The sequence below is a fragment of the Dipodomys merriami genome, unplaced genomic scaffold (genome assembly GCF_024711535.1).
Source record: "Dipodomys merriami isolate MVZ:Mamm:240054 unplaced genomic scaffold, mDipMer1.0.p SCAF_24, whole genome shotgun sequence".
Taxonomy (NCBI): Eukaryota; Metazoa; Chordata; class Mammalia; order Rodentia; family Heteromyidae; genus Dipodomys; species Dipodomys merriami.
The window spans coordinates 1829938-1844078 of NW_027203826.1; the positions used below are offsets into that span (position 1 = coordinate 1829938).

Sequence of the window (14141 nt, forward strand, 5' to 3'; positions counted from 1 at the left end):
ATTGTTCTCACTAATAGTGGGGGGGGGGAGAGGGTGGTGTGAGTAGGGGGAGATGCCAAGATGAATGAAATAGGTCTTGGGCTCGTTGGACTCGAGGAAACAGAAAACATCAGAGCATGTGGAAATGGCACTAGAAAAACAAAATGAACTCAAGTGGACCTGGCTTTTTTTTATTATCATGTGCTGATGATTCTGAACAATTATTAACAAAATACACCACCCTATTTAAAGAGTTATCCTTCTCATCTTTGCCCACACTGCCATCATTTCTTAGCTGACTGAAGTATGGTGAACCAGTGCACCTTGCTAAACTCCAGTTTCTTTGTGTAAGTAGTACAGGGGATAATTTCCAATGTGTAAAGTGCCCATAGTACTTCCCATGGGGTTATTACATATTTTAACTCAGCATATGTAAAGAGCATAGAACACTTTCCAAACACTTGCTATTATTATTGCTGTTATTATTAGTGTGGGCAAGTGTAGTAACAAGAAGTCAGAGAGACATTAATGAATGATCATCTGAGGAATTCCATCTGGCAAGAAATAAGGGTCAAAAGTCACTGTGGATGAGTTTGAAGTTATCACTGAAAAAGATACCACATGGCAGGCAGCTCTTGAAGACTGATGCAGAAAGTTCTTCATTTCTCTAAAGCGTGCACAAAAGTATGGGCTCTTCAATTCCAGGAAGTCTTTGTAGCCACCAGACTCCATGAAAGATTCAATGTGATGGAAGGTACAGGCGCATGAAAAAAAGTTGCATGAAAAGGACTCACCAGGAAAGAAAGCTCCAGGGGGAAAGTCACAGATCAGCTCTGCCAGAGCCATAAAAATCTCCAAAGGCCTGACAGTGGGCTGGGAAAGTGGCTCAGTGGTAGAGTGCTTGCCTTGCCTGCATGAGGCCCTAGGTTCGATTCCTCAGCACCACGTAAGCAGAAAAAGCCAGAAGTGACGCTGTGGCTCAAGTGGTAGAGTGCTTGCCTTGAGCTGAAGAGCTGAGGGACAGTGCCTAGGCCCAGAGTTCAGGCCCCATGACCCGCTAAAAGACCTGACAGTACACACACACACACACACACACACACACACACACACACACACACACACACACACACACACACACACACACACTCCATGCCTTCCTAGAATTACTTCCTTATTTTCCAGAGTTAAGTTAGAAAATCTTAGGAAAGTACTGCTTAACAAAGAGAAAAATAAAGGTATTGTTACCAACTGCCAGTGGCACATGTATATAATCCTCGCCACTACTCGGGAGGCTGAGACCTGAGAATTGCAATTTGGAGCCAGCTCAGGCATAGAAATTACAAAGACTCTGATCTCCAATTAACCAGCAAAAAAATCAGTATTGGAGGTGTAGCTTATGTGGTAGAGTGCCAGCCATAAACGGAAAAAGCTGATGAAAGCATAAGGCCCTGAGTTCAAGCCCCAGTATTGGCACAATGAGTAGATAGGTAGATAAATATACTCATCATCACAAAATATCATGCCAGATGAGAAAAATACTTTCTCTTCTCTCATATGAAATGGTTTCAAAAGATCTGTAAATGCTTAATCCATGGTGAGATCTTGGTGAGAAATTCCATTTTGAAACATTTGAGGCTGACACACCATTGTAGGATTCCTTCCCAGTCATCTTTGTTATAGGCACTGTTCCCATCAGCGTGTCCTTCCCAAAGGTGATACCTTCCACCTGTCCACTCTGAAGAGCCACATAACCACATTGTTTTCAAAGGCCTGGGGAACTCCCTAGGGTTTGCTCTGTTGGAATTGCATGTCTGGGCCCTGGCTTACTTACATGTCCAAGTTTGGTGCAATGGCCTGGCCCAGAATGGATGATTTATAAGGCTCAGACTCAGACATGTGCATCAGATGAAAATCAGATAAAAGAATGTTTTTCTTTGCCCAGAGAAGGTGATGTTTGGTCCAGAGCAGGGTGAGGTCAGCCTATAGGTACAGCTGCAATGTAGGCTATCTGCCCTTCATCTACTTTATAGTCTCTGCTCTTGCTGTTCTAATCCCCAAGGCCTGCCTCCCTTCTGAGTACCAGTTGTTGGCCCTTGAACACAGTCTGAAGCCAGTTGACAAAGGAATGCTGTGCCCGTCAGAGATGCAGTCAGGATGGCAATGCCCCAGTCCTAACCCTAAAGATGTCAGTCTAAGAAAGTTATGTTTTGGGGTGGGGGGACAGGGGGTAAGGAAGTAACTCTCAAGAAAGTGGCTATCAACTCTGGTTACCCATCAAAATTGTATTCCTGGTAGTGTTTGGCCTTGCTAATTTCCCCCTTCTTCCTGAGATGCTCTGTTCTGTGGCCATCTTTGCTCGCTGTCCTCTGCCACTGGAGCCTTGGCTCCCTCATATTTCTCTGCAGTCCCACTGTCCTCTGCCCTGCTGCTGTGACACCTCAGATCTCATGCTCAGTTCTAAACTTTCTTCCTGAAGCACTGTGTATCCACCTCCATGCTCCAAGCTCTGGTTGCTAGCTACCACTCCTGCGTGACTCACCAACCTCAACCTTGTAGTCTCATGTCTCTCCTCAGCCAGAGTCCCACAAGTCCAACAGCCCACACAGCTTCCCAACTTAGTTACCTCAAAATGCTTCCAACTCACAAGCTAAAGCTGAACTCATGATCTGTGCCTGTAAAAGTAGGTCTTTCCTAGTATGCTTTCTTTCCCTCCCTCCCTCCCTCCCTCCCTCCCTCCCTCCCTCCCTCCCTCCCTCCCTCCCTCTTTCTCTCTCCCTCTCTCTAAAGAAATGACATCTTCTTTATCTAGGAATGTAAGCAAATTCCTAGAAGTCATCTGTGGCATATTCTATTGTTATTTAAGGAACCACCCCAAATGTACTGGCTAAAAGTAATTCTACTCATTTACTTTGCTTGCAAATTTGCCATTGGGATGGAGGCTTGGAAGGAATAGCTTGGCTTTGCTCTCTGCCAGCTCCAGCTGGGGTGACTTCATTGGGGAAGGAAGATCCCCCACTTCCAAGCTGGTACACTTGCTGGCTGGCAAGCTGGAGTGGGCTCTGGTACCCTTCTCTGCGAGCTCTCTACAGGGAAGCTTCCTCGTAAGTGCGGCTGGGGGCAGGCCGAGAGCACACATCTACAGAAATAGCAAATGGAAGAGCCTAACCCCAGAAATGGGCCCGGCATCATCTCTACCATATTCAACTTGTCAGTCATTTGCAGAACCTGTCTCAAGGGAGGGGATATGAGCCCCAGCACTTGATGAGAAGAGTTGTCAAGAATTTGAGGACTATCTTTTAAATATGCCATATCACTTGTGATCTCTTTCACCCTCAAAAATTCAAGTCAATACCACACCCCAGTGATTTTAGTTCTGTTCATTTATTTCCATTTCCTTTGCCTACCTTCATTGTGGCCTATCAGGCTTGGACCCAGCCCAGGCTTCTGACTCCACTGGCCATAGTGTGCCTTTATAGCTTTCACTGTCTCCTGTGCTGCCTTTCCTTATTTCCGTCTCTCTCCACGCTGCCTTTGCCTCTCCCCAAGCCTTGCTCTCCTAAGCTCACCTGCTTCTCTCCAAATCTGCCTATGTCAAGTCCCTTCCCAAAGTCTGATGGATAATCAGAGGGGCTAGCTAGAGATTAATTCTCTAGGTTAAAGAAAGAGTCAGGGTGATAAGAAATGTATTCATTATCTTGCCCATGTAATTGTAACCCCTCTGTACAGTATTTTCACACACACAAAAAAAGAGTCAGGGGCTGGGAAGGTGGCTCAGTGGTAGAGTGCTTGCTTCGCATGCATGAGGCCCTGGATTCGATTCCTCAGCACCACATAAGCAGAAAAAGCCGGAAGTGGCGCTGTGGCTCAAGTGGTAGAGCGCTCGCCTTGAGCTGAAGAGCTGAGGGACAGCACCCAGGCCCAGAGTTCAGGCCCCATGACCGACAAAAAAAAAAAAAAAGTCAGTCTAGTAGGGGAAAAACAAAGGAGGGGGTAACAATGCTCCATAGGATGTGTACTCATTATCTTACTCATGTAACTGTATCTCTTCTGTACAGTATCTTTACAATACAATAAATTAATTTTATAAGAGTCTGTCACCTAGTGTGTCTCCACTTCCTTCCTCCCTCTTTCTCTTTTGCCTTCTTTCCCTCCCTTCCTTTTTCCTTCCCTCTCTTCCTCTTTCTTCTCCCTAAAGTGGCCTCTTTGGGTGCTCCCTGCCCTCCCCCACAGTGACCTTTGGAACACTCCCTCCTCTTCTACTCTGGTGAGTCAGGGATGCCATAAACACCTGACTAGATCAGACATGATTTCAGGCAGCCATTTCTGGTTAGGACTGTTACAAAGGTTACTAGGAAAGGAACATAAAATGTGGTTTCTTGGAACTGTGGAACTTGCTGCCTTTTCATTGCTTCCTGATTTGTCTCCATCTGTACTCAGGGGAATGTGTCCCACCCACCAAGAGCGAGGCTGGGCCTCCACTTGTGCCCTAATCCGTCTTTATCCCTCTTGTCCCCTCCCAGAGTGTGATCTTGCTCCCTCTCGCTTCTCTATTTTCACTATCTCCCATTCCAGAAGCTGCTTCTCTGAAACCTATAAGCCACCTGAAGTCTCTCTGTCTTCAACCAGAGGGGACCAAGGAAGGCTGGAGACCCTTTGCACCCCTCAGTTTCAGCATTCTCTCAGGCTTCCCACAATGTCTACTTTCCTTACCTTCCACTTGGCTTTGGAGTTACAATGATACTGTGTGTTATTTGCAGAACATTTGCATAAAAGTTCACAAAGGTAACCCCCAAATTTTACTATGGTGTGTGTGTGTGTGTGTGTGTGTGTGTGTGTGTGTGTGTGTGTGTGTGTGGTATGTGTATACTTTATTACTAGAATTTGCTCTCTCTTTCTCTGTGACTATGTAGGATGGTGACAGGGTTGTCCACAGAGCTTGGCATCCTGCTTTATTCCCTGTTTACATGAGTTCAACATGGTGAATTGAATTCCTCAGGACCATGCCAACTCTCACCCTCTCAGTAAGCCTTGCCATTAGAACCTGTCTGGTTTAACACAGTCTCTGTCCCCTCTTATCACACTTGTACTTTAACACTTGATCAAGTTCTGTGAGAATGTTCGTTGACAGTGACTTCAAACTGCTTTCTAGGCAGGGACTGTGTCACAGACCATTCAATCAGCAAGGTCGAGTTAGCATCCAGTTCTGTGTAGTCCACGTCTGGGTTGTGTCAGTGCATGGTGTATACAAGAGGCATCAGAGATGCAGAGCCCACTCAGAGGAGCAAGGCATCTATCTAGTGAGGGAAGAAGCCTGGGCATAAGATTCCCTGCTGCCTTAGGTGCTCATGAGTTCTGGAGGGGTCCCAGGGGCTCGCAGCGATGCAGCCAGGAACAAACCCTGTTCATCTCCCTAGTGCCTTGCAAGAAGCTAGAACTTGAGAAGAAAGCTATTGAATGGAATTCTGTATGCGTATGCTTGTGTATGTGTGTGAGAGTTCATGTCTGCATACCATGCTGAGATTGAACACAGGACCTTACCCTCTTGCTTGGCGAGTTTCACTCAACATTGGTGCTCTTCCATTTCTCTTTTGTTTGTTTGTTTGTTTATTTGGTGTGAGGTTAATTGGGGAGAAGAGTCTCATGGACTTGCCTGCCCACGCTGATTTTGAACTGTGATTCTCAAATCTAAGCTCCCTGAGTAGCTAAGATGCCAGGCATGAGCCACCAGTGCCTAACTTACATGTATGGAGTTCTAAAGTCTCCCCTTCTTGCCTTTGAATCCCTCTTCTTCCCCTTGTCTCTTTAGGAGCATAGCCAGGCAGGACAAGGGAGCCTGCAGCGGTGGACTGCCTCCTTCTCCCTAACCCAGGCTGGCCTTCCACACTGTGATATGACATCAGCTCAGGTAGCTGTGTCTTCTCTGGTTCAGAATCGCCTTCCTACCCAGGAACATGGTTTCTCTAAGCAAATGGATTTTCCTAAGCAGAGGCGTTGCTGCCAGTTTCCCCATGGCTCCCATAATGGGTCTGGAGCAGGCAGTTCCATCAAGCATTTCATTAGCTTCTCAGACGTATTACTTTCTGTTTAGCTCTCAAGAGATAGTTTATTATCTTCTTAACAAACCTTAATTATTTACAAGCAATCATCGAGGCCTCAAGCTGGGTCACTACTCCTAGCTTCTTGGGAGGATAATGATTTCATTTCCACATAGGTCTTCTTATAGACCCCGCTTTCCCTGGGTGTGGGTGGGGATCAGTAGGATCCTTCTTTTTATTTGGGGGCGATATCTTGGGCTCTTTACAATAGGCTTCTTCCCCCCACCAGTTTCTCTGGTGATAAATCCCACTCGCACTGAGCATACATTTACTGTAATCATTTCCTTGCTGACAAAAAGCACTTATTGGACTCTTCTTGAAGGCTGGGCCTTTTGCTGAGTCTGGGGGAACCCAATGGGTGATGTTGAATATTCCAAGAGTTCTTGCTTTTGTGCCAAGATAAAAAGTATGCACTTCATGTTAAGTCATCCAACCTCCACAGCAACCTTGAGTTAGAGACTGGTTATTCTCATTTTACAATTGAGGAAACTGAGGCACAGAGAAGTTACTTAAGTCACCCAAGGACACCCAGCTTGAGGAAGCAGAAGAATGCCAGCTGGACAGTTTGGCCCCAATCTTTGTGTTTTTGTCCATCCTACCATCTTGTGCAATAAAGTTTGCTGGGAGAGATGTAGGAGGAGGCAGGTACTCGTGATGGTAGATGACATGAGGAACAGAGTTATTTAGGATATTTTCTTTAGATCAATGCCTGTGCTCAAAATTTATCCCACACATTATTAGAATATGGGAAGATTTTTATGTCTCCTTTGAGGTAAAAGTACTTAGTCTCCCAACCTGGATGCCTCCAGAGGTTGAGGCATCAATACATTCTTCATTATTATTTTTTAAAATATGTTTTTTATTGTGAAAATACTGTACAGAGGGATTACAGTTACATGAACTAGGTAATGAGTACATTTCCTATCAAGCATTGTTGCCTCCTCCTTATTAACAACTTACAGCAACTGTGTTAGTCAGTTTTCCATTGCTGTGGAAAAATTCCTGAGAAAATGAACTTAAAAAGAGGAAAGGAAAGGCTTATATTGGCTCATGGCTCCCAACCACAATCAGCTGGCTCAAGGTGGAGTAGAATATCACAGTGGAGGGCATATGGTGGAACAAAGTGACCCATCTCTTTGTGGAGGGAAGGAAAATGACTAAGTATAACCCACCAGAGCTGGGCGCCGGTGGCTCACGCCTGTAATCCTAGCTACTCAGGAGGCTGAGATCTGAGGATCATGGTTCAAAGCCAGCTCGAGCAGGAAAGTCTGTGAAACTCTTATCTCCAATAAACCACCAGAAAACCGGAAGTGGCACTGTAGCTCAAGTGGTAGAGCACTAGACTTAAGCTGAAGAGCTGAGGGACAGCACTCAGGCCCAGAGTTCAAGCCCCACGTCCGACAAAAAAACAAACAAACAAACAAAAACCCCACTAGAAGATGTCCTCAAGAGTCTTCTCCCTCCAACTAGGTCCCACCTCCTGAGTTTCCATAGCCTCCTAATACCCATCAGAAATTTTTTAAAAAACCAATGTATTAAGGGCTCAATTATGTCTCCAAAGTCTCACTTCTGACCAAGCCTTTAACATAACAGAATTTCAAATCCAAACCCTGACTGCAACTTACTTGATGAGATGGATGTTCTTCTTGAGTATCAGAAGAGCTTTACCTTGAGAAGAAAGGAGCAAGAAGAGAGAGGAAGGAAGGAAGAAAGGAGGCTTGCAGTAGGTGAGGAGAGCCACAGCTATTTATGTGGGCTGTCTGGAAAACTGAAGAGAGATGGTATCCAATGTTAACATATATGAAGAGGCAGGAAGGAGGGAGTAGGAAGCATCTAGAAATGAACTTCTCTTCCTTTACAGCTTAGATGTCCCATCTATGCCTCTTCCACTGAGTGGGGATGCAAATGAGGGATTGTAGAGTTAATCAGAACAAGACCTATTGAAAGAAGAGAAAGAAACTATTGAAATTACCAAGTCCAGCCAGATGTTTCATTGCCTGCAATGTCAGAACAAGAGACTGAATCAGCAGAAAGGATTTAGGTTAGTAACAGCAGCTTCTCAAGATGGACATTTGGCATAAAGTTCTTAAACGTAGGATGCATTTTTATCTACGATTATGGAAAATGTAAGTAGGCATCAGGACATGGGAATCCGTTAAGATCCTTCTCAGGTTTACACATACCATCTGAGAAATCTTCTATGATCTAATTTGTGCAAAGGGTTTTTGTTCATTAGTTTCATTTAGAGACAGTCTCACTATGTAGCTCAGGCTGGTTTCAACCTCACACATCCTTCTGTCTGTCTCCTCAGGGCTGGGATTGCAGATGTGTGTCACCACACCAGGCTTTTATTTTCTTTCTGAGCTTTGTCTTGTCCATTTCTACCTCTTCCCTCATGAATCTATTAATAGGAAATGATTTTAACTCATGGTTATAATAATCTCTAAAACGGATGAATTCTTCAGTTACAATCATTAGCGATTACTGTTCCTCTTTGACCACATAACCATGGTGATGGTAAAGGTGGCTGTCTCTTGTGATTAACTTTTAGCCCTGGATACACCTGAATAGCAGATTACAGTTGAGCAAGAAGAAATGGGTTGATATGAAAAAAAGTGTAACAGCAACAATCATTTACTAAGCAGTGATTAATTCCTCCACTCCTCTTCAGGGTTTAAACCCTCAGCATCACACTTGGCAGGCTGTTACTCTACCACTTTTTCATGACTCTAGCCTTTTGCTGATAGTTCTTGTAGACATGGAATCTAAGTAACTCTTCTGCCACAACTGGCCTCTTAGCTTGATCCTCTAGAACTGATTGTAGTCATGAGCCATGAGTGACCATCGGTTATAAATGTCTTTTAATGAATTTCCCTTGTATTAGCTGTTATTAGAGTTCTTTTCTTCCTTAGTGTTCTCGGGTATTAGGAGTATGATCTGGACAGCTTGGCTATAGATAAACACATATATATGTATATGTGTATATAGAGAGATACATAGATAGGTAGACAAATCTATCTATCTATCTATCTATCTATCTATCTATCTATCTATCTATCTATCTATCTATCTATCTATCTATCTATCTATCTATCTATTATCCATCCATCCTGAGGGCTTTTCATTATTATAAATAAGAAAGGTTTCTATGTGCATACATTTTTACCTTGTAGAGTAACTTTATTTACTTAAAAATAATTTTATTCTCTTTAGGTAGTTGTACAAAGGAGTTGCCATTCACCAAAACAGTTTATGAAGGTAGTGAAACTTGATCAATATCATCTAGTTCAACATTCTCATCCACCTTCCCAACCCACCCTTTCCCTTACTTATCTTAATTTTAGGTCATGTTCTGATTTTTTGCCTCTTAACAAAGTCGTTTATATGAAAAATGCATCTTGATCACCACCTTCCACCCACCCCTTCCCTTATTTCTCAGTTCTGTGGTATAAGCAATTAATTCTTGCCTGCATTTTCCTTCCTTCCCTCCTTCATTCTTCTACTCCTCTCCCCTTGGCCCCACCCTACCCCCTGCAAATACCCATTTCCTGGTACTTAGTTTGTGGGGCTGACTTAGTTTTTTTTTTTTTTTTAAAGAATTACACCATTTGTGCTCTCCATATTGTATTTTAGTTAGGGGGTGGTGGTTTGCAGGGCTCCTCTGCTGGTGAAGTTACTGGGGTTTGAACCAGGGCCTCATGCTTGTTAAGCTGGTGCTTTACCAGTTACACTATGTCTTTAGCCTTCTTTCTTGCTAGTTTTTTAAAGAGATGGAATCTAGCTAACTTTCCTGCCCCTGCTCCTGCTCAGCTTGATCCTCTCCATCTTACTTTTATCTAGGACTATAGGAATGGGCCATCTGTGCCCTGCTGATTTAAGATTTTTAAAACTGAATTTGCATCTATGTTATCAGTTACTAGGGTTCTTCTATCCCATCATGTTCTTGGGCATTAGAAGTGGGGGTCTGAATAACCTAACTATAAATAAACAAAAATAGACACATAAAGTAAGTATATGAATATAAACATAAATAAAAGAGCAGAGGAGCCAGTTCTTTTGTTTTGCTGATTCTGCCTCTTGTTCTCCACCTCTAGCACTGGAGCCCCCATGGTTCAGTTGCAGACAGCTTCCCCATCTCCTTGCACCCCTTTATGACCTTCAGTGTGCTCTGGCCTTAAATGATGGAGAGCTGATGACTTTTGAGGATGCAAGTCCTTTCTTCACATCTCAGGGAGCTCCAAACTTACATAGCCTCCCCTTCAAGATCTTCACTTGCATTTCTGCAAAGCATCTCACACTTCACAGATCCACAAACCCATCATCTTCACCCTGAAACCTGCTCCTCCCTCAGCCTTCATCATGTCAGCCAATGGCAATTCAATTCTTCCATTTGTTCTGAAACAGATCCTTTGTGTTTGTACCTGGCTCTGCCTTTCTCATACCATGTCAAATCCAACCTGCAATCAAATCCTGTTGGCTCTATTTTCTAAATACATTCTGCTGTGGACTGTCTCAACACCTCTACCACCTGGACAATTGAAATTACTTTCTGCATGGCTATCCTGTCTCTACTCTTGTTCCCAGCCCCCTCCCTACTAGGCAGTTAGCCACCTCACATAAATCAGAATGAAGTGCTAAAATCTATGTCAAATAGGTCAGTTCTACATAGATGTGCCCAACAGTTTCCCATAGCAAAGTATACATTCTTAAATAAGGACTACAATAATGTCCATCTGATACCCCTACTTCTCTGCCTTGTTACTCCCCACTCATGTCCCCCAGTACACTGGTTTTCTTGCTGCTCCTGTGCATGGACTGAAGTCACTCTTGCCTTGCTATCTGGCCCTGCAGTGCTGTGCCTCTGCCTGGCAAGTCCTTACCACAAGTATCCATCTACATGGCTGTCTGTGCCCATCACCTATGGCAGTATAACAAATCAGCCCAACTGCTAGTGCTTAAAACAATAAGAATCTTCCTCTTATTCATAAATTTTCAAGTTGGGTAGGGCTGTGCAGTAGTATAGCTGTGATCCATGCCCTGTGCCCCATGCTCCATACTCCATGGTGTCAGCTGGATTTGCTCACTGTCATGCCTTTGTAGTTGAAGCTGGCATGAGAAGACACCTGGTCTTCCTCAGAATGACAGTCGGGTTCCAAGGGGGGGCCTCTCAAGAGGATCATGTCAAACACACTCGCAGAGTGAGATTCAGAGGGATATGTGCCACCTACACTGTAGTGACAGCCCACCCAGACTCAAAGGGAGGGACACATTGCCACCTCCTAATGGAGGAGAGTCATTGTCACTAGGTAAGAAAGCAGGTGTGGTGGGAACTAGTCATGTGAACAGTTTTTTCATTTTGTTGTTTTAATAATGAATTCTCCTGGAAATGCTCTATCAGATTTGATTTTAATATTAGTCACAAAGCTCTTGACCACATGTGAACACTCCATTCATATTTGTCAGGTAAGTATGGTGACACAAACCTGTAATCCCAGACTTGGGTGGCTGAGGCAGGTGGATATTGAATTCAAGGCCAGCCTTAGGCTATATAGGGAGTTCAAGACTGGTCTGAGTTATGTAGTGAGACTCTGCCTCAAAAGAAAAAAAAAACTATTGGTATAAAGATGTAAGTAAATGGATAAATCATCATTGTAGCGAAAAGATGTTGGGTAATATTTATAGAGTCTTCTGTATGCCAAGCACTGAGATAAACATTGACACATAGTGTCTTTCTTCATTTCCCCTTCAACTCTGTGAACTATGGCTCCTATTTCACAGCAAATTTAGGCTTAGAAAGTTTACACGGCTGCCAAGAGGTAGGGCTGAGGTTCAAAGCTAGGCTTTAGCCACCAAATGCTTCTTTGGTATACACGCAGAGACAAGGCACACATGTCTGTCTCTTCCACCCAGGTGTGGAGAACAGCTAGAATGCCGTGATCCTAGTCACTGCTGGAGCGCTAGCTAAAGCTGGGAGGGGGTGGGGCAGGCACCCAGGGCATCCTTACAGAGGTCCCCTGGACAATCAGTGGCTATGTCCACATCATTAATTTTTCTCTCCCCCTCAAACTTCTCTTCTAGTCTGGGTGACTGTCTATGCCATCACTGTGGAAACTCCACAGGGCGCTCTTCGGGCTGCCCGGGGAAAGAGTGTTACCCTTCCATGCACCTACAGCACATCTGTGCTCAACCGGGAGGGACTTATCCAATGGGATAAACTTCTAAGGAGTCATTCGGTAAGGCTTCTTAAAAAGTTGGAGGTATTCTGAGAATAATTATCACCTGATTAGGACAGGGCTCCCTTAGAAAGCAAGTACCAGAGCCTTTGAGTAAATGTGAGCTAGGTTAAGCCATGGCACCCAGCTGGGGTGGATGGGAGGGTGGTGAATGTTGCAACTAGAGGAACCAGATCTTATCATCTTTTCTTTGAAAAAAAAAATCCCCTTTTCACTGGGCACCAGTGGTTCACACTTATAATCCTAGCTACTGCAGAGACGGAGAGCTGAGGATCAAGGTTCAAACCCAGCTAAGGCAAGAAAGTCTGTAAGTCTTTCCAAAAAGCTAGAAGTGGAGCTGTGGTTCCAGTGGTAGAGCACTAGTCTTGTGCACAAAAGCTTAGGGAAAAACAATGCCCAGGCCCTGAGTTCAAGCCCCAAGAATAGCATAAAAATAAAAAAATTTCCCTTCCTAAGGATGTATCTCCATTGACTAGTTTCAAATGACTTTGTTTGCATTGCATTCTTTTGTTTTGTTTTGTTTAGCATATACTCTGATGCCAAATTTCATTTTAGGGAGTGGTTCCCCCACTCCCCATTTGGAGAGTTTTGAAGAATTTTACTTTTCTGTTTTTCAATAGATAACATAATCCCATGGCTTGAAAAATCAAAACACCGTCCAAAGTTTAGCGTGAGAAGTCTTATTCCCATCCTACCTCCATCCCAGGAGCCCTGTTCCTCCACTCTGATTCTTCTGTGGCCTGCTCCTAGGCATAGATGCTCACACATCAGACCTGACCCTGCACTGCCACATTCTCTGCTTTCTCCCTTGCCATGCTCCACCTCACACTGCAGCCACTATCTGCTCTTGGAGTCTTCCTCTCTTGTCTTTCCCTTGGAGCTCTATGAGAAACCCTTAGCCCTTTGAATAAAGTTACATGGGGGTTTGCCATACACTTACCTTGAGGGTCTCCATCTACCCATGTCTCAGTGTACGTCTCCATGTCATTGACTCTCAAATCTTTGCCTCAGATGCACTTGCAAAACCCCTACTGTGCTTTTTCATTTGGGCGACTCTCCAGAGCTAGAGGTACTCACAGAGATTTATTGGTTACTTTCAAAGATTCTCCTCCTATGTGTTTCCTCTCTTGGAAGGGACAGCACCTAAACATCCAAGCCAAACCTCTCCCTGAGGACTGCCACTCTTAGCTCTGCACATTAAACCCATTTCTAAATCTCATGGGCTCTCCCTCCTTGCATTCCATGAACTCTGTTCACCCTTTCTGTCTCCATTGCCACCACCTGATCACCCATCTTTCCATACCTGAACTGCTAAACTGATTTCTTGACTAGTCCCCTTTCTCCACTCCACTCATACACAATGTGAAGAGATAGTTTACAGATATTACTCCCTAGTTCCTCTAAGATAAACCACAAACTATTAAATCCCACATACACGGTGTCTGAGATGGGCACTATAGCATCTCTAGAGTTCAGGTTCTGGACCTAGAATGCCCAGGCGGCTCTCAGCTCTGCCATTTAGTTGTGAATGAATTGGAAGGAATCCTTTATTTCTTGCTGCCCTGCTTATTTTTTCATGCAGAAATGGATATAATGATAAGACCTCTATGTGGCGTGTTGTATGTGAACACAGATAGTATTAATGTTGTAGTGCCACCTCTCATCAATCCATCACTCACACACCCACTTTTTTCCCTACTGGACCACGGGGGCTGATATGTTCCTTTTACTTGTAGGTCCTTCCTGTGGTTCTCTCATTGCCTGAAATGTCCAATGTCTGTCACATTAATTCTACTCCAGTACACACACCCTCCACCCCCAGTCCTAAGCCTGG

General features: G+C 44.2%; 1 protein-coding gene across 2 annotated transcripts in view; it reads left to right on the forward strand.

The window, feature by feature from the left end:
* Gpa33 (glycoprotein A33) overlaps window positions 1–14141 on the forward strand; it is a 30976-nt gene that overhangs the window by 2483 nt on the left and 14352 nt on the right. Inside the window, exon 2 of one of the 2 annotated variants that reach the window (XM_070034051.1) lies at window positions 12153–12307. The exons of the other annotated variant lie outside the window; for it this stretch is intronic. Coding sequence (XP_069890152.1) covers window positions 12153–12307 — 155 coding nt within the window. The remainder of the gene's footprint in view (window positions 1–12152; window positions 12308–14141) is intronic. 2 annotated transcript variants of the gene reach the window in all.